The 21,359-nt window shown below is 45.9% G+C and overlaps 1 protein-coding gene across 3 annotated transcripts in view; it reads left to right on the forward strand.

Annotated features, from left to right (window-relative positions):
* The window catches only part of LOC129841026 (lipopolysaccharide-responsive and beige-like anchor protein), a 329,530-nt gene that overhangs the window by 120,329 nt on the left and 187,842 nt on the right, over nucleotides 1-21,359 (forward strand). For all 3 annotated transcript variants that reach the window (XM_055909138.1, XM_055909136.1, XM_055909137.1), the window contains exons 31-35: nucleotides 2,947-3,116; nucleotides 6,107-6,179; nucleotides 6,453-6,586; nucleotides 8,809-8,870; nucleotides 20,395-20,459. In XM_055909138.1, coding sequence (XP_055765113.1) covers nucleotides 2,947-3,116; nucleotides 6,107-6,179; nucleotides 6,453-6,586; nucleotides 8,809-8,870; nucleotides 20,395-20,459 — 504 coding nt within the window. The remainder of the gene's footprint in view (nucleotides 1-2,946; nucleotides 3,117-6,106; nucleotides 6,180-6,452; nucleotides 6,587-8,808; nucleotides 8,871-20,394; nucleotides 20,460-21,359) is intronic.

The following is a 21,359-nucleotide window of genomic DNA, read 5'->3' on the forward strand; positions in this document are numbered from 1 at the left end:
TAATTCTTATTTCTTCTGTCCTTTACTGTTCAGAAGTAGGGCCATTAATTAAGGGCTGAGGAGAATTTCACGTCCAAATTTTTACATCCAAATCTCATTTTTTTTTGTGTAAAGGGCATGTTATAGAAGAGTCCTCTTTTTATTTGTGTGTGATTTGACTTGGTTTTGAGAAACTTATCCCCCCCACCCCGCCATACACGTCTTTCGTTCTGCACTATTGGGGCCACGTATTAACATTAGCAAAGGCTCCATAAACAAATCCGTCCTTTTAGAAATGGCAGAGCTTTGTGTAATGATGCAGGTCTTTTAGATGTTGTACGCATGAAATTGTGTCATTCCGAACTTTATCCGCACTGTTGTGGCACAAATCCAAGTCATAGGGCCGATATTCGATTGCTTGGTGCCAAATCATCCGAAAGTATCTCAAATTGATTGTGAAGCTCAACAACGTCACTTATAAATTATTTGGACATGATGCGCGAAAAATGCTAATATCGGTCCCATGACATAAATGGGATTTGTGCCACAAATGCTAAAGCGTTAGCATGTGTAAACAATGCCAAGGAAACTTAACCAAAGTATGGATTGCTGTCATACCTTGTCCATAGAATGCTTACAGGGTAAGGAAATCAATATGTAATTTTGTAATTTGGGTGAACTGTCCCTTTTAAGTCATATTAATGTCACAGATTCAACATTTGAACTGCAGATGGTTATACTGTACCACAATTATAGAGCGGCCATATTGGCAATAAACCTGTGATATGCTTGAAAATAGCCAGCAGAAGTTGATTCATGTTCAATGATGGTTTGGAAGGAATTTACAATATACATTATGGACAGTAACCCTGTTCTCGAAATAAGACTACAACACCATATAAGACAACTATCATTGTGGAATACATTGTTTTCATTTGAGAAATTATGCAAAGCACTCTTATCCAGAGGAACGTACCGTAAGTGCATTCAACAGAAGTAGCTAAAACATTACCTGTATGTACTAAACAGTGTGTGTGAAGACAGTAGACTAACCGTTGCTGCTATTTCTGCAGCCAGACTGTATCATCCTGCAGCATAGATCACAGCGGGGTCAGAACCAGTCAGTGTTTAACATCCAAAGTACCTTCAGCCTAATGTGTGTCATCTGCCATCTTAAATCATCCAGGCCCTGCTTTGATACCAACGCCAGCTTTCTGTCTGCGGAGCTACTAAAGCCCAGTCTACATACTCCTCTCTGTGTGTGTTTCTGTGTGCATGTGTGTGTTTCTCTCTCTCTGTATGTGTGCATGTGTGTTTCTCTCTCTCTCTCTCTGTGTTTCTCTCTCTGTGTGTTTCTCTTTCTCTCTCTGTGTGTGTTTCTCTCTCTCTCTGTATGTATGTGTGTGTGTGGTGTGTGTGTGCACTCTCGTGTGTGTTTGACCAGTAGGTAGTGATTAGGTCATGCTCCCTCTGTGTCAGCACTGATAAGAAGGCCCAGGTCTACTTTGATAGGGCCACTGGCCTGTCAGGAAGCCTAGTTTAAACTGACAGCTTTATCCAGATGCTGTTTCCGCTCTCTCCCTGTAAGGATGTTATTGATAGGAGAGCACCAGGTCTCCTACAGCACTGGCCCCTAGAGAGAGGGATACTGGTATTAGTAACCTGTGACTCAAGTAGTACACCAGACCACTATATGTTATACATGGTAGTACACTAGGACCCATACTGTAGAGATATAGTGATACAGCATTGGTCAGGCAAAGGGGGATACCTAGTCAGTTGTACTACTGAATGTATTCAACTGAAATGTGTCTTCTGTATTTAACCCAACCCCTCTGAATCAGAGAGGTGCGGGGGCTTGCCTTAATCGACGTCCACGTCATCTGTAACCTACACCAGACCACTGTGTTATGGATGGGGGTAGACCAGGACCTCCAACACTGGCCCATAGTATACAGTAGGGACCTTGAGGACAGGGATACAGTGTAAACATATAGGGTCAATATAACTTCTACGTACCTTCTATCTATTTGTAGACGTTCAAGAGTGGCCTGGAGTGCTTTTTAACCAAACCCCCCTCCCCCTAACCAAACCTCCAGCGGGACACAGAATGAATGGGCTTGCGGGCCGGATCCTGTCCGCGGGCCGCATGTTGACCACCCCTAGTGTAACCTAAGGTATCCTAAGAGTAAAGTGGTTTACTACAGCTTCTGCTGTGGGTCTATGACCATGTCTGTTATCCATGTGTTTAAAACAATAGTAGAGGAGTAAAACCACTACAAAGGCTGTGTCTGAACTGTTGGCTCAAAACAAATGTCATACATAGCAAGAACAATGTGCAGTAGCTTCTTTTCATTGAGCTATATTGTGTAAGAAAGAGCAGGTTAATCTGCTGATACCTTTGAATGATCTATTCCTTCCAGCTGATCACCAAAATATATCAAGATTTATTTATCAGGAATTCCTACTTTTCTGTCATGTGTGCTCCATTTGTCTCCGAGACAGAATCCAGGTTTTCCACATTTTGTATGTTGTCGTGGTCACATCCCTAACAATGTATTGAAGCTTTAATATTATTTGTAATGGTGGATGGGCCCACTTTCCGCTAACAAATCACAATGTTCACTGACTTACTGAGTGAGTGAGTGCTGCAGGGAGCCAATTGATTTCAGGCAAGATGGATGCAGCCATTACTGAATATTCTGTGTCAGGGAAATAGGCCTCTAATGACTCTGTCTAAATGGGATCATGTACTGTTGTTTTCGCATGCTGCAGCCTGTGTTTTATCAGTCACATCTCACTATGCATTATGCCTACTAAACTGACATCATCACTATTGTTTATATTCTTGACAAAAGTTCTGTTCTTATGTCCTTAGTTATTCAGATGTCTCAAGGAATGCATTTTCTGATGTGTGTTTTAATAGTATTCAACACACATTTTCATATTTACTCTCATCTTTTACAGAAGCGTTCGGGTGGCGCCCAAGAAGGTGGGCGGGGCTCCGTCCCCAGGCTCCTCCACTCCTGTCCCATCAGCCACCGCTGCTCTGGCGGCCGCCGGGACACCAGTCAACAACGTTGCCGTGGTTTCCACGGGCGATGCCTCCCAGAGCACCACCGCTGAGGCTGCAGCCGGTGAGTCCCAGACAGTAGGAGGTATGTTAGGTGTCCCAGCAGTAAGGTTACCATGCTACGGAGACAGCACATCAGAGCTGCATCAAAGAAGAAGTCAGTGACAACACCAAGAATTCCAGCTAGCCAAGCCCAAGAAAAATACCTGTCAAAAAACTATCTTTTGGTATTTGTTTCATTAGTCCACTGTTCATACAGTCCCGAAATGTTTTGCTTGTCTGTAGTGAAGTATTCAAGATATTGAACTTTCAAAATACAGAAAGTGTTACAGTATAATGCGTTTTGCAACTTATCTGACAGTAAGAGTCGTCTTATCCTCTTCCTAAAACCTGTGATACCACAGTCCCTAATCTGCCTCCTTAAGCCCTAGGAGTACTTCTATGTTAGGTTCCATAGATCAGTCCCTCAGTATAAGGCGGCAGGTAGCCTAGTGGTTAAGAGCGTTGAGCCTGTAACTGAATGGTTCGAATCCCCGAGCCGACTAGGTGAAAAATCTGCCGATGTGTCCTTGAGCAAGGCACTTATTGATATTATTTGTAATGGTGGATGGGCCCCCTTTCCGCTAATAAATCACAATGTTTACTTACTCACTGCTCCTGTAAGTCACTCTGGGTAAGAGCGTCTGCTAGATGACTAAAATGTAGTATAGTATTTCAGTGTGTATTTCTGAATGTTCCCTCCACGCTGTGTAATCCAGTTAGCCTGGAACACAGCAGAGCAGGCAGACAGAGCAGCATTATTACAGGATTAGTGTGTTATCAGGGATTACTGTCAGACGCTATATAGTACAGTACTCTGACTGCAGCCCTAATACTGACTTTTATTCTGTCTTAATGGGGTATTTATTTAGGTTTGGCTTAAATGTGATGATGCCATGTTGACATTAGGTAAAGAAGGAGTGATATTCTGTGTGTTGTAGAACTAGGAATTATACAGTGTATATGAATGATAAATTATGCGTAACAAGTTATAGAATCATAGATTAATGTATAAACTATATCAAGTCCACATTGTTTTCTATGCACCAGGCTCAGCTTAATAAAAGTGCTCAAATGTCTTTCAACTCAAGTAGAAGTCTTGTCTATTGAGTGGAGTAGGACTCCTTTAGTCCTTGGTGACAGTCGGTAAACACTGGGCAGAAGACCTATTGACATTTCCTTTCATGTTCTGTGTGTGAATAGAGCATGTTTTATGTGTGTGTGTGTGTGTGTGTGTGTGTGTTTTAGGCGGGAAATGTTTGCGTAAGTGTGTGTGTGCGGTTTGAGAGGAGTGTGTGTGAAAGGCAGTGAAGAGAGCGAGAGAGTGTGTGGGTTTAAGAGGGGCCAGTGGGAGGATTAATGGAGATAAGTTAATTTACTCCTCCACTGTTTGAAGGAGCTACTTCATGTCCACCGGGAGCCTCTCAGCAGGCCACACAACACAGTGGTGCTTAAAGACGGGCCCCCGTGTCCACACACACACATTCCAGTCCACACCACAGCCTGTCATTCCCTAAGAGTTATCCCTGTTCGGAGACCTTCCCTTACGGCTGGGAAAACAAGCCCACCGAACACCAGAGGAAACACCTCCACGTATGCAGCCGGGCATTATGGAATTTATGGGCGACAGTGAAGTAGAATTTATTGCCAGCTCAATCAAACGTTGTGCTTTGTAGACGTTATAGACTCGTGTGTCTCTGCCGCTAGGACGGTGTCGTAAAGCACCTGGAAGTCATTTCATGAATATGCGCCGAAAGCGATGAAAGCAAATGTGTTAATTTTAAAAAAGTATACTTTTTTTGCTTACTTTATATAAAATAATTTTCACTATTTACCGGAACATTTTCAAATTGTTCAGTCCAATATCAGCTCAAAAGGCAAACGAATCCTGTATGCATAGGGGTGTGTAAAAGGAAAACCCTGCTAATATCCATGCTGGTTTGTAAAAAAAAATCTGCATGAATATTCCCTGATGAATGTAGCATTAATTAGGCCATACATGAACAAAATGATCTATGCCCAAGTGGAAGGAAGCTCTACATCATCCACTATCTAACACCAGACAATTACACTACACTTATCCCACACACACATACATCCACCCGTTCTGTAACATTAGAATGGAAACCCTCTGAAACCCTCACCAGATTTATTGAGCCACTCGTTCCTTCAGTGCGGTAATGTATTGGTGTGGAGGAGGGCCAATGTATTGTCATAACCTCCATATTACCAGACTAGTAATGATACGAATAATGATACTGATATGAATAATGATACTGATATGAATAATGATACTGATACTAATAATACTGATACTGATAATGATACTGATACTGATAATGATACTGATACTGATAATGATACTGGTACTAATAATGATACTGGTACTAATAATGATACTGATACTGATGCTAATAATGATACTGATACTGATACTAATAATGATAATGATACTAATAATGATAATGATACTAATAATGATTCTGATGCTAATAATGATAATGATACTAATAATGATACTAATAATGATACTGACGCTAATAATGATACTAATAATGATACTGACGCTGATAATGATACTGATACTAATAACGATACTGATACTAATAATGATACTGATGCTAATAATGATAATGATACTAATAATGATACTGGTACTAATAATGATACGAATAATGATACTGATACGAATAATGATACTGATACGAATAATGATACTAATAATGATACTGATGCTAATAATGATACTAATAATGATACTGATACGAATAACAATAATGTTACTAATAATGATACTGGTACTAATAATGATACTTATACTAATAATGATACTGATAATGAACCACTGGATTATCTCCAGAAACCACATTTATACTCCACTCCTTTCTTTATGTAGAAATGCATTGAGGTGGATGAGGGGTGGGTGTGTGTGTGTGTGTACGCTCTTCTGTCCGTGTGTGTCTACTGTCCTGTCTTGCTCCCAGACTAATAATGAGGCTCTCTGGTTTCCACCAGGATCAGCCAGTGCCAACCTGCCATCTGTCCCCACGCTGTCCCCAATGACCCGGGACACAGCCCCCAGTATGAGGTGATACGTCACTACACACACCACCTGAACACGAGAGATCTCACACACACACACACACACACACACACACATACACACACACACACACACACACATTCTTAATTTTTCTCTATTAGTCTATTTGTGTTGTGATATAAGACTATTGTGGATTCTGTAGTGGTTTTAGCTGCTGCTTTGTGAATCAATTTCAGTTAGAAAGTCACCTCTATGCATTTTAATATTCTATTATACATATTTGCCAGTTTGAATAAGAGTGTCTAATCTTCCCCTCAGTATCTCAGAGAGGCTGGAGCATGCTCTGGAGAAGGCTGCCCCCCTACTGAGAGAGATCTTTGTGGACTTTGCCCCCTTCCTCTCTCGCACCCTGCTGGGTAGTCACGGACAGGAGCTCCTCATCGAGGGCACCAGTAAGTACCCGTCTAGAGAGCATCATGGACCACATGGATTCCCACACAAATCAAATGCATTTATAAAGCCCTCTTTACATCAGCAGATGTCACAAATATATACACACACACACACACACACACACACACACACACACACACACAAGATTATAATGATATCAAACTCGTCTTTTATATGAACCACTTATCTCAATAAAAGGTTTCTCTAGATTTCCGACCTGACTGTCAATGATCTGAGGGTTAAACCTAGCATCCCACCCTCAGACACAGCCACACTAGTATACACACTGCAGAATGATAAACCTAGCATCCCACCCTCACACAGCCACACTAGTATACACACTGCAGAATGATAAACCTAGCATCCCACCCTCAGACACAGCCACACTAGTATACACACTGCAGAATGATAAACCTAGCATCCCACCCTCAGACACAGCCACACTAGTATACACACTGCAGAATGATAAACCTAGCATCCCACCCTCAGACACAGCCACACTAGTATACACACTGCAGAATGATAAACCTAGCATCCCACCCTCAGACACAGCCACACTAGTATACACACTGCAGAATGATAAACCTAGCATCCCACCCTCAGACACAGCCACACTAGTATACACACTGCAGAATGACGGGCCATTTCACACGCTTCATCTAAACAGCACTAACACAGGCCCTTTGGTCATCAAGGCTGCTAGAGGCCTCAATAGAGTGGACCAGTTTGAACTAACTGATTGTAGCTGTGCTGCGGTACAGCGAGGGGAGCGGCGGGTCCTAGAGGCCTTGGGTCAGGGGTCAGCCCACTAATAGGAGTGTTTGGGATGTCTACTGCCACCAAACAAAATGGAAAGTTGATTGATAGCTGCAGGGGGGATGAGGGGGGGTTAGGGATTTGTGTGTGTGTGTGGGGGGTAGTGGGTGGGTGTGTCTAGGAGTGTGGGGGGATTATGTGTGTGTATCCATACATACGTGTGTGCGTGGGCGTGCACAGACCAGAATAACTGAGAATGCAGAGGTCACTGTCCCTTTTCCTCTCTGCGTATGAAATGACCCCTGGCCACTCCACTGGCCCCACCACCTTCCCCCCTCTTCCCCTCTAAGACCTTCCACCACTATAGGATCAATGAGACATATGCTGAACCACGTCTCAGCCTGTAATACAAGGCCCAATATGTATTAGTTTACAGTAACATCATGTCCACTCATTAGGCCACATCAATACTACTCACGCAATACTACTCACGTCCCCACGCAGATGTCGCCGGATTAGGTACTTCTGGTCAGATTGTGTGTGGGTTCATTGGAGCTTGCACACACTACTACACACGTCTACATTTTTACTGAAGAAGGCAGTCAAAATGGGTGTCATGGCAATAACTTGTTTTTTAGTTTAAACCTTCATTCTCTCCTTGTCTCTCTATCCCCCCTATCTCGCTCGTTTTCTCCCCCTCTCTCTCTCTCTACGTCTTCTCCCTCTCTCTACGTCTTCTCCCTCTCTCTACGTCTTCTCCCTCTCTCTACGTCTTCTCCCTCTCTCTACGTCTTCTCCCTCTCTCTACGTCTTCTCCCTCTCTCTGCGTCCTCTCTCTCTCTCTCTACGTCCTCTCTCTCTCTCTCTACGTCCTCTCTCTCTCTCTCTACGTCCTCTCTCTCTCTCTCTCTCCACGTCCTCTCTCTCTCTCCACGTCCTCTCTCTCTCTCCACGTCCTCTCTCTCTCTCCACGTCCTCTCTCTCTCTCCACGTCCTCTCTCTCTCTCCACGTCCTCTCTCTCTCTCCACGTCCTCTCTCTCTCTCCACGTCCTCTCTCTCTCTCCACGTCCTCTCTCTCTCTCCACGTCCTCTCTCTCTCTCTCTCTCTCTCTCTCTCTCTCCACGTCCTCTCTCTCCACGTCCTCTCTCTTTCTCTCTCTCCACGTCCTCTCTCTTTCTCTCTCTCCACGTCCTCTCTCTTTCTCTCTCTCCACGTCCTCTCTCTCCACGTCCTCTCTCTCTCTCTCTCTCCACGTTCTCTCTCTCTCTCTCCACGTTCTCTCTCTCTCTCTCCACGTCCTCTCTCTCCACGTTCTCTCTCTCTCTCTCCACGTCCTCTCTCTCCACGTCCTCTCTCTCTCTCCACGTCCTCTCTCTCCACGTCCTCTCTCTCTCTCTCTCCACGTTCTCTCTCTCTCTCCACGTCCTCTCTCTCTCTCTCTCTCTCTCTCTCTCTTTCTCCAGGTCTGGTGTGTATGAAGTCCAGCAGTTCGGTGGTAGAGCTGGTCATGCTGCTCTGTTCTCAGGCAAGTCTTCCATCTTTGTCTCTCTCTACCGCCACCTCTCTCTTTCCTTCCCTCCCTCCTCCTCTTCACCCCATCTGAGTTATCGTCCCGATCGTCCTCACCTTGAGTGCAGTAACTCCAGGATGGAGAGATAGATGAACCATCTCTTCCTATCTCTCCTCCTCACCTCCCCTCAGGCCACCGTCACCCCAATCTCTCGCTCCCTCTCTCCAAACGAGAGAGAAGGCATCTTTAATGACCGCTGATATTGGCCTTAAGGTCAAGGGTTCCCGACCTGTCCGTCCACCTTTGACCCGGTGGCCCTCAGCGTTCCTCTGTGGCTGGGGCCAACCTGATGAGGGGAAAATGCTGCTTTGCATTGATTACGGTTAGCAGCCTAGCCTCCCCTTCTGTTTGGTTGCGTTCTGTGTCCAAGTTTATTTAGTGTGGCGCTGATAGAGGATTCATGAATACAGATGAAGGAATCATAGCAGGTGTGGTGCAGCAGTAGATCAATGGGCTGGGTGTCAATAAACTGGAGATAGATCACACAGCTAATGGTGGGGAGCAGGGATCAGGGAGAGGCCATGGTCTGCTGGTCCTGACTGGACATTTACATTCATGGATACACCGCAGGCAGACACACACACACACACACACACACACATACACACATACACACATACACACATACACACATACACACACACACACATCTGTAAGCACATACACATACACGAGTACACAGAAATGCACAAACACCCACCCACCCATCCACACACATACAAACACCCCCACACCCACACACAGTGTGTTACACACACACATGGATGAGAGACACACCTTGTACGTAATCACAAACATACTATTCCCTTATAGGCTTGTAAGAACATATACACTGCTCCTATACAGATAAGGACCCAACCAAATGCAGTGCAGAGACACACACAATCACCACCAAAGATATAGGGTAATAACTGTATCCCCGCTGGGCCTTGTTTGTTAGCAGAAGAGGGGTTTACTATTTAAAACACCACTCAACACCACAAAAAACTGAAAACACAGTTGATTAATGACACCTCTCTCTCAGACCGCACTGCGCTTTTTTAAATCGGTTTTATTTTAAAAAGAAACACCGCCTTTCGTCTGCCTTTTTCCTCCTCCACTTTTCCTCCCCTCCTCCTCCCCTTTTCCTCCCCTCCATCCCATTTACTTCCCATTATTCACTTCACTTGTTCTCCAAAAGAGAGGTAATCTAGAGAGATTACACATCCGTTCTGGTGTCACCGGGGCAGTGTGGATGTGGGCTAGCGGGGTGCGGACGTCGGAGAGGGGGAAGTGAACCCTAGCGGTCCTGGCGAGAGGGAGGGAGCGCAGAATAAATGACATGCTCTAATGCCCCTATTTGTCATATCTGTCAGGGTGTTGTTTAATGCTAATATAATCAAAGGCAGAATCTGGTGATTGCCGACCGAGAGAAAGAGGGCCCCTGGCCCCCAGTCCCACTGGTCTCTCTCGCTCTCTCTCTGTCTCTCTAAAGCATGATGACTTTCTCTCTCTCTATGGGAAAAGGGAACGGTCCAAGATGGCGTTGATTGCTTCAGTAAATCATCCAACCAAATTCTCTCACAGCCGAAGCAAATGTAATTGTGTTGTTGTGTGGATGGGAGGAAAGGAGGAGGGAGGGGGTGTTGGGGAGTATGGCGATATGATCTACCTTGATGAAGAGAGAGAAGGACCGGGGCTCAGAGAGAGAGAGAGAGAGAGAGAGAGAGAGAGAGAGGGACCGGGGCTCAGAGAGAGAGAGAGAGAGAGAGAGAGGGACCGGGCTCAGAGAGAGAGAGAGAGAGAGAGAGAGAGAGGAGAGAGAGAGAGAGAGAGAGAGAGAGAGAGAGAGAGAGAGGAGAGAGAGAGAGAGAGAGAGAGAGAGAGAGAGAGAGAGAGAGAGAGAGAGAGAGAGAGAGAGAGAGAGAGAGAGAGGAGAGAGAGAGAGAGAGAGAGAGAGAGAGAGGAGAGAGAGAGAGAGAGAGAGAGAGAGAGAGAGAGAGAGAGAGAGAGAGAGAGAGAGAGAGAGAGAGAGAGAGAGAGAGAGAGAGAGAGAGAGAGAGAGAGAGAGAGAGAGAGAGAGAGAGAGAGAGAGAGAGAGAGAGAGAGAGAGAGAGAGAGAGAGAGAGAGAGAGAGAGAGAACAAGATCTGTTTTTCTTCCCTGGGCTAAATTCCATCTTCCAGCCAGACTTGCGATAATTACATTTTTTTTCCTGTGATTTGCGTGCACCTCTGTTTCCCCTCTCTCTCTCTGACTGGGATAGTGAGAGAAAGAAAGGCAGAGAGTGATTGATGATGTTATGTAGCTCAGCCGCAGGGCCCTCCGGCACAGGAAATGCTCTTGAACTCCACAGGAAGTGCTTCACTCGGCGGCCATCTTGAATGTAGACCCCAATGAGCGAGCCCCAAGCGAGGAGAGGAGATTGAGATGATTTTGATAGATTTTTCTCTCTCCCCCCCCCCCCCCCCTCTCACGTCATCCCTCTCATCCAAGATGGCGCAATGCGATAGCTATCGTGTCTGAAATGTTTTATTAATTTCCTGAGGGGTTGAGATGGAGTGGGGCCGGGGTCAGAGATCGAGAGGCTAGGGGCCACAGAGGAGTTTTTAATCACGCCTCGTATAAGACATACAACACAGGGCCACTTCAGCCTGGCATTGAGGAGGGGATACTAAACCACTGTTTGATAGGACCCCGTCTGTAAAGAACGCTACTCCTCTACCCAATTAAAGATCCATTTTGATCCGAGATCAGAGACATTCATGTCAGAGACGTTATTGCTTCATTGCTTGGTCTCTTGTGGTTGTATTGATCAGCATATACAAACTGTGGAATAATGGCGTGGTAGTGTGGTTTCATAAACATGGCTTGTACTCTACCCAGGGATAGAGACCCAGGGATAGAGACCCAGGGATAGAGACCCAGGGATAGAGACCCAGGGATAGAGACCCAGGGATAGAGACCCAGGGATAGAGACCCAGGGATAGAGACCCAGGGATAGAGACCCAGGGATAGAGACCCAGGGATAGAGACCCAGGGATAGAGACCCAGGGATAGAGACCCAGGGATAGAGACCCAGGGATAGAGACCCAGGGATAGAGACCCAGGGATAGAGACCCAGGGATAGAGACCCAGGGATAGAGACCCAGGGATAGAGACCCAGGGATAGAGACCCAGGGATAGATCCAGCGTTTCTCTCTCTAGGATGAGGTACAGTCGTGTAGATGTACCGTAGGTCCAGTTGTTGTTTACAAGGTTGTTGATAAAGGAAGGCATTTCATTTTGCTGTTTTAATGTTTCAATTAACTCATTGGTTTTTTGGCATCCGTGGGCTTTTTAGTAAGTCAACCAGGAGTGTTATTTTCATTTGGATGACAATCTAACTTTGGGTTGATGAGGAATTGCATCCACGCTCATTGTTAGTCGGGTCCTTTAGGACTAAACCGAGGGATGGAAGAGAGACGGTTTAGCTCTAGTCCAGCTCCCAGAGCGGAGTATCAAGACATCCCGTTCCTCTCAGGTAATTGCTTGCGATGGATCCTTCAAAGCTGAGACTTGTTGGGTATTACGTGACTATCATCTCTGAGACGCCGTCAGTCCGAGCTCACCGCTCTCTCCTCACCGACAACGCCCTTAATTCGCCATGACAGGCTCTCTCCATGACAGCGAGCAGTGGCCTAGCTTCTCTCTGTCACCATGTTGGATCTACAGCCTTCAAAGGTGCATCACTTAAAAAGGTTTCCATCCACAACACTGATAAATAGATAATGCTGACTCAGTTAAAAGTCTGTGTGTGTCTGTTTATGTGCATACGTGTGCTAAGCTAGTCTCCTCTCTCCTCCACTCTGATAAATCATCTCATTGGATACAGGACAGTCCACTATCAGAGAGGCGTCTGTCAGATGAATAAGCCAGCAGCAGTGTCTGTGTCCTGTAGATCACTGGTTATTGTCTGAACAGTCTGTCAGGACATCCAACCTTACAGCACTTATCACTACATCCCTCCTGTACATAGAGAGGTGTGGAGAGAGGAGTCAACTACCATCCTGTACATAGAGAGGAGTCAACTACCATACTGTACATGGGGAGGAGTCAACTACCATCCTGTACATGGGGAGGAGTCAACTACCATCCTGTACATAGAGAGGAGTCAACTACCATCCTGTACATGGAGAGGAGTCAACTACCATCCTGTACATGGGGAGGAGTCAACTACCATCCTGTACATGGGGAGGAGTCAACTACCATCCTGTACATGGAGAGGAGTCAACTACCATCCTGTACATGGGGAGGAGTCAACTACCATCCTGTACATGGGGAGGAGTCAACTACCATCCTGTACATGGGGAGGAGTCAACTACCATCCTGTACATGGAGAGGAGTCAACTACCATCCTGTACATGGGGAGGAGTCAACTACCATCCTGTACATGGGGAGGAGTCAACTACCATCCTGTACATGGAGAGGAGTCAACTACCATCCTGTACATGGGGAGGAGTCAACTACCATCCTGTACATGGGGAGGAGTCAACTACCATCCTGTACATGGGGAGGAGTCAACTACCATCCTGTACATGGGGAGGAGTCAACTACCATCCTGTACATGGAGAGGAGTCAACTACCATCCTGTACATGGAGAGGAGTCAACTACCATCCTGTACATGGAGAGGAGTCAACTACCATCCTGTACATGGAGAGGAGTCAACTACCATCCTGTACATGGGGAGGAGTCAACTACCATCCTGTACATGGGGAGGAGTCAACTACCATCCTGTACATGGGGAGGAGTCAACTACCATCCTGTACATGGGGAGGAGTCAACTACCATCCTGTACATGGGGAGGAGTCAACTACCATCCTGTACATGGGGAGGAGTCAACTACCATCCTGTACATGGGGAGGAGTCAACTACCATCCTGTACATGGGGAGGAGTCAACTACCATCCTGTACATGGGGAGGAGTCAACTACCATCCTGTACATGGGGAGGAGTCAACTACCATCCTGTACATGGGGAGGAGTCAACTACCATCCTGCACATGGGGAGGAGTCAACTACCATCCTGCACATGGAGAGGTGTGGAGGGAGGAGTCAACTACCATCCTGTACATGGGGAGGAGTCAACTACCATCCTGCACATAGAGAGGTGTGGAGGGAGGAGTCAACTACCATCCTGTACATGGGGAGGAGTCAACTACCATCCTGTACATGGGGAGGAGTCAACTACCATCCTGCACATGGGGAGGAGTCAACTACCATCCTGCACATGGAGAGGAGTCAACTACCATCCTGCACATGGAGAGGAGTCAACTACCATCCTGCACATGGAGAGGAGTCAACTACCATCCTGTACATGGGGAGGAGTCAACTACCATCCTGCACATAGAGAGGTGAGGAGGGAGGAGTCAACTACCATCCTGTACATAGAGAGGTGTGGAGGGAGGAGTCAACTACCATCCTGCACATAGAGAGGTGTGGAGGGAGGAGTCAACTACCATCCTGTACATAGAGAGGTGGGGGAGTCAACTACCATCGTGTACATTGAGAGAAGGTGGTGGGGGAGGAGGGTGGGCAGGAGTGTACAATTATTGGTAACATGATGGCATATGTACTACTCTACTCATGTACAAATTAAGTTCTGTTTAGGCTTTTGTGCAAGACTGTGTCGGCGTAGAGGTCACTGCTAGAGCGGCAAGTAGCCGAGCGGTTAAGAGCGTTGGGCCAGTAACCGAAAGGTTGTTGGTTTAAATCCCAGAGCCGACCAGGTGAAAGATCTGCTGATGTGTCCATGAGCAAGGCTCTTAATCCAAATTGCTCCTGTATATTCCTCTGGATAAGAGTGTCTGCTAAATGACTCAAATGTAAATTCTGTGTAAGGCAGTACAATTTTCTTTCTCCGAAGAAGGAAATCATTTTCACTCCACACTTTTCTCAAAGGGTGAACCATAGTACTACATTTCTCCAAAGTTACACAAGCTGACAAGCACAGACACTGATATGAGAACGAGACAAGTACATTCCGAACCCTTATGAGTTTGGAACCTGGAAGGTAACACTATATTAATAGTGCCTGTCAGTCCCCACTCTGCATGTCAGGTAAAAAAATCCTTTATTTGAAACAGGAGTATGTTCACGTATAAATAATCCCAATTTACGCCCGCCGTTTTGCACCCCTCGAGCCTGAGCAGACTCACAGTAAAACAACCTGGTGCCAAATTAAAATCCACTCAATTTTAGGAGGTCCCGCTGGCCACTAGGCCCCTCTTCCTGTCAGGAAGGGTCCCCCTCTAGCTGCATAGCTCACATCAGCAGGGTGCCGCAAGAATGAAGTGCCGGTTGGTGTTACTGCTTTCACTCCTCCGAGCCAGGAGAGTACCTTTCAAAGAATGTCTAAGCCTGATATTACCCCTCTCTGACGAGACTAGAGGGGGACACTGGTGTGCCGATAGGCTACAGACCCTGGGCTGCGCCCCGTGGCACGCGGTTGGGGTTTAGGGGGCTGGTGAGGGGGAGGAGAGAGGGAGGGAAAAATAACACTTAGATTGCACTGATCTTGAACCTTATGTGTGTGTTTGGCTACGCAGCGGGGTGTTTGCTCCGGCTGTGAAGAGTGATGGGGAAAGCATTTGGCCCCGGAGTTTCAGAGCATTCCTCCTCCACGTCTTTTACCTTCCCCCACGTCCCCCGGTCCCTAAACAGCTCATACTACATGGCTACGCTCTTGATCCATTAAAAAGTCAGCAGAAAGGGGTAGAAACGCAACCAGTGGACATCTGTGAATAGTTGTTTGGTCTAGTCGATTGATTGATTGGTTGATTTAAAATTTGATTGGAAAAAAAGATGCACTGGATACAACCCTAAATTAAATGAACTTGTTTCCAACATGGCCCCCAATGGAATACACACAATATGGACAAAACACAAGAAAACAACAGTAATCCCTACAGTACAAAACAGCCCCATACAACACCATACAGCATAGAATGAGCCGTCTCTTAACCAGCCTACCTTGTTATGTACGTACCACCTGGTTTTATAACCCACTTTGTAATCCAGGGCAGATTACACTATCTGAAAATAACTTTTCAATGTCTGCCTTGATCACAAACAGAAGACTAAGTGAGAAAGTCAACCACAGACAGACATCTCCAGGTTGTTTTCACCAGCGGGTCACTAGGAGTCGTAGTCCTCTAGCTCTCAGGTCAGAGAGTATTGATCTTGTAGCCGTAGTGATGCCGTACTCCGGGCACGCGGGGGGTTAAACTCCAAGTCCTGCCGCTCTCTATTTTCAGCCTAGAGGTTAAAGGTCAGGGGTCGGGAGAAGCCAAGTGCTCCAGGGAAGAAAGTCGATGTCTGCTGATCTGCCCATTGACTAGAGGAGAGGTGTCCATCTGTTAAACAGGTGAACTCTGGAAGGGTAGGATCACTGGAGCTCTACAATGAACCATATTATCAGCTGTTACACTGGATTACTGCAGGTTTATTGTTGGATGATGAGAACATCATTCAGCATTGATAATGTTTTGGGGTGAGTTCAACTAGTGTTTGCCTGAATTGTTTATCCTAGAAATGACCTATGTGAGTGTCTTATTAGTAATGTCCACTATTCTCAATCACCACCATTAAATACTAATCACTCCTCAACCCAGATCATTATTTCATCTAGGCTTTTCTGCAAGATAAATATGAGTCTTTTTTAGGTGTGAATGTGAGCACACAAACACGGAAGCAAGCCATTTTTTGAAAGATGTTTTCCTTAAGCACAGATAGCATCTGAGAACTCGCATGTGGGGTTGTTGAGTGTTGAGGAAGTCACATCCGCAATTAGACTTTGTCTACACTCGCTGTCACAAGTCCTTTTGATACGGCGACCAGATTAGGAAATGAACTAGTCAACTTCCTCATCCTTCAGCAACTGGTGATAGGTGGAATGAGTATTCAACTGTTGACTCTGACATTAATACATCTTGTTTGCACAATGTCTTTGATCTCTCATCGTAGACAAAACTTATCAATTAGGAATGTTTATTAAGTTTGCAAGTCAGAGACATTTGAATACAAATTAGAATATTCTGTCATTTCACAAACATTTATGTTTCATTATTCTGAACGGCTTCTGTGTAACCGTCTTATCGCCACGTGGTTTAAAGGGTTAACCACCAACGCCACATCATATCTACTAGTATCATCTACTATAAATGCATGTTTCTGTGGCTTATTGACACAGAATAAAAAACTGTCTTTTTCATTCTTAAATGTGAAACAGATGGACAACAATGAATTAGTTCTGTTTCTCTGTCAGTCTTAACAGGAGAGCATGGCATGTTATGTCTAACAGTTACTGTACGTCACGACGTAATTCAGTTTCCTCCACTGACCAAAGAGACACAGTAGTAATGTTTTGTTTATATTTGTACATTTTCTAAGGCGTAGCTATAAAAACGAGACTACTCGGCGTCCCAAATAGCAGCCTATTCCCTAAATTGTGCACCGTAGGCCCTGGTAAAAAAAAGTAGTGCACTAAATAGGGAATAGGGTTCCATTTAGGACAGAACTCTACTGGACTTGTTTTTGTTCTCGTTCCAAAGCTAAAAGGAAACACACAGTACACACTTAGTGCTTACGACGATTCTTGCTCTCCTGTAAAGTCATGTTCCCCAGCCCCTTTACAAAACTAACAAATACTTGTGATTATGACTGATGGGACTGAAACACACAAGTGACTTGTTTATTTTTGGTGAGGAGAACCCAGCCTGTTTTTTTGGGGGGGGGGGGGTTTGGTGTGGTGTTGTGACCGGGCTTGACGTTTCAAAGAGGAGTTTGTGGGGAAGTCTGTGTTTTGTCTCTAGTTGTGGAGTTTAAACCTTCATTGTGGATAATCAGTGGTAATGAGGAAGTGCGTGTCTGCGCGTGTGTGTGGACTCATTGCCATGGAGTCATCAGAGATAAACCAAACATAGAAACTGGCTTATTGACTTCTGATTGAGAATGGCATTTGGTTTGAATGGAGCTTTGCTTTTGATTCTTACGTTGGGGAAACACACACGCTGGGTACATTGACTGGCGGTCGTGCCGATGAGACAGGACCAGGGGTAGAACATCTTGTCAGGTCAGAGGTGAGAGGTCACAAATGGCTGCTTGTATCCTCTCATCAGGGTAAGGATGGGGTTATGGAATGGCCCTTATCACAGCCATAAAAGCCTGACCGCACTGACCAGGGCAGCCAAAGAAATCCATACCCCATCACAGAGCTGTCTGATAGATAGCCTCCCGTTTGTCACCATGAGGTGTGTGTGACCCCTCTGATTAGGGTCATAACCTTTTTTAATTCAACAATAATGTCATTTTCTGTCTCATAACGGGGACATTAGTCTTGTTTATATGACCTTGGCGTGCCTGTTCAGAATGCCTCGTGGGGATCTGCGGTAATGTGAAGTGGGATTGGTTAATCACAAGCAATTGAAAAAAATACTTAACTTCTGCTCCATGCCATTGTAGTGTAAATAGATTTCATTTTCACACCAGCAGAACTTACATCAAAAGAAGCTGTGTGGTGTCCATGATGAGCTCTGTTTGGAATATATCAAACAATATCCCTTCAGTCACTACAACAGTCCAGAAGAATCCAGAGGGCAGCAGTAAGGAAACTCCCCTGTCTCAGGAGACAACGTCTCCTTTCTCCTTCCTCCTTGTTGTTCCTGAGAGCAGAGCCAGACCTGTTTATGTCTGCACTTCCTGTGGTGTTTATTTCAGGCCCGCTAGGACGGCGTGCTGCATAGCATAACATAGAGTAGCATTGCGTTTCCCCCACTGCTTGCAGGGCTGGCCTGCTGAGGCTCATGGCTATCGTCATTCAGCCTTTGATGCCCATTGGTGTGAGTCATGTTCTTTAGGGCAGGCAACGGAAAACGTTTAAAAATGTTTTTCAACAGAAAACGAAAATGGATGGCTCTTATTGGATAAGTCTAGATTGTCCCTCCCCATTTGGTGCCCAAAACAGGGCTCACTGTCAAACTCACTGTTTCTACTCCCCTCACAGACACACTGGCCTATTCCCTCTGTGCACACTTTATTATGACTGTGTAGTCAACGCCAATATGGCCTAACGGGACACAAAACACTGCTGAATTATGGTTAAATTACCCAAGTCTGTTATCCCACTAATCTACAGTTGGTTACAGGCTGGTTGAGGATGTACAGGCATTGGGACAGAATGGTTTCTGTTCTGCCTGGGTGCGATTGGTTCTGATGCCTTTTCATTTGTCATGTTATCAAGGTGGAAAACCTGTGGTGCTGGTGAAAATCATCACGCGTGCACACGCACACGTACACACACGTGCACGCACGCACACACACGTACACGTACACACACACACACACACGTCTGATTTGGTATTAGAAGCAAATGAGCTCTCTCTCTCCTCTGTAGCTCTGTCTGTCGTCTATCTTCAGCCCCCAGGGCTCTGTATGTTTCCCAAGGACGTTTACACACATAAACACCCAGCTTCCAGCTCCCTCTATCAGTTGAAGAGATGATGACAGCAGAGTTAAATACACTGACCACTGTCCTGTCACACACACACACACACACACACACACACACACACCGTGGCCCTCCCTCCACTTGTTAACACAGTTGGACCCTGTTTGTTTTGGTTACGATGTATCTGTTCTCCGTTTTCACTACCAGCCAACTAGTGTTAGATATACAGTATATCACTGTGTGTGTAAAGGAAGATTTTTAGGGTCAGGGTTTGTTTACTGTCCCAGGAAATAACTAGTGATTAGACATGAGTTATTAAACAAAGACCATTACTGACCTACCGTACAGACACGTCCTGACAATGTGTTGAAGTTGTGGGTGCTTTTATCAGGGCATTAGCTCTTAAACGTGAGGTTGAATGTTTTCTATCCGTATCCCCGTAGCTAAACGTCCGCCCCACATGCCCAGGTCCTTGTTGTTTTTATTATTCGTTTGACGGTTGCGTTGAGAAGGGGTTGAAAGATTGAACCGAACAGGAAAGACGCCGACCGCCACGTTTCCTTTCCTGACCAAGTTGCCGATTTGAAACTCACTCAAGGCCGCCTTCGCGTTTCAGCTGCGGTTTATTGAATTGTTTAGACTGACACCTTTGACCATAACACTGCTCAAAGGGAGGAAATGTGTGAGTTATATCATGATAAATGCCTTCACTTCCCTCCCTTCTCCTTCCTCTCCTCCCGCTAGCTGACTGCCTGGAACAGCAGCTCTTCTATAGGGCTGCTTTGTATACCAGCTGACTGCTCCTTGTTCAGACTCACTCAACATAATATTATACAGACATAATTGGTGCTGAGGGCGGAAGGGGCAAAATGAATCTTTGTTTCTCTCTCTCTTTCGCACTGTTCCTTCATTTACCCCTCTGTCCATCCACAGTGACTTATGTGTAAAGTAATGTGCATAGAGTAACAGTATGTGGTTTCTGTGTTGTTGCTAATGTCCCAGTGTTTGTGTTTCAGGAGTGGCAGAACTCAATCCAGAAGAACGCAGGCTTGGCCTTCATCGAGCTGGTCAACGAGGGCAGGTACGTGTTTTGACACGCACGCGGACACACACCGTCCGACCCACTCCGACCATCACCACTTCATTATGTCCCACTCTGGCCGATCCATAGCGCGGCCCCTGGCCCTCGAGGCTCCAGGCCCTCACGGTCACCATTAGGGCCTCTATTGAAGAGAAAAATCCATACTGGAGTAAAGAGGATCTGTGGAACTGAGGGGAGCCTCATAGAGTTCAAGGCTCTGTCAATACCTGCCTGTCCCGGAGGGAGGGACTGACGGAGGACGGGTGACAGGGGTGACTGCAATCCCTGACTCCTCATGACGCTTGGGAAATCTCCCATCTTCCTTGTCCCTCTCCATGTCCCTTCTGCTGTCCGTACTATCCAGGATCAGCATTCCCATATCACTCCTGGGACCAAACAACTCCCGTCAATTTGGAGTTAGAGGTCCGGGATTTACATTAACGATCCCCCGGGCTGGAGAATTACCGAACGTTAATCTAGGATAATGTTAATGCATCCACTGATGGACTTCCTCAATGTGTGTGTGTTTGATTTCCTCAAACACACACACAACCTCACACACACAAGTAGTAAGAGGAGGAGGAGGAGGCAAAGGAGTAGAGAATCTAAGAGAGAGAAGGAGAGGTGGAAGAGAAGGAGTAGGATAGAGGAGGAAGAAAAGTGGAAGGATTAGAGGATCAGGGGGTTGTAATCCACTCCAGAGAGGCTGCTTTGTAATCTAGAACTGGGTCTCAGTGAAAGCCTGTTGATTTGCAATGGGGGGCTGTAACACTATACCCCATCAACTCCCTGTTTAGAGGTGTGTGAGGTGTGTGTGTGTGTGAGGTGTGTGTGTGTGAGGTGTGTGTGTGTGAGGTGTGTGTGTGTGAGGTGTGTGTGTGTGAGGTGTGTGTGTGTGAG

This window comes from Salvelinus fontinalis, chromosome 42 (genome assembly GCF_029448725.1).
Source record: "Salvelinus fontinalis isolate EN_2023a chromosome 42, ASM2944872v1, whole genome shotgun sequence".
NCBI classification, from domain to species: domain Eukaryota; kingdom Metazoa; phylum Chordata; class Actinopteri; order Salmoniformes; family Salmonidae; genus Salvelinus; species Salvelinus fontinalis.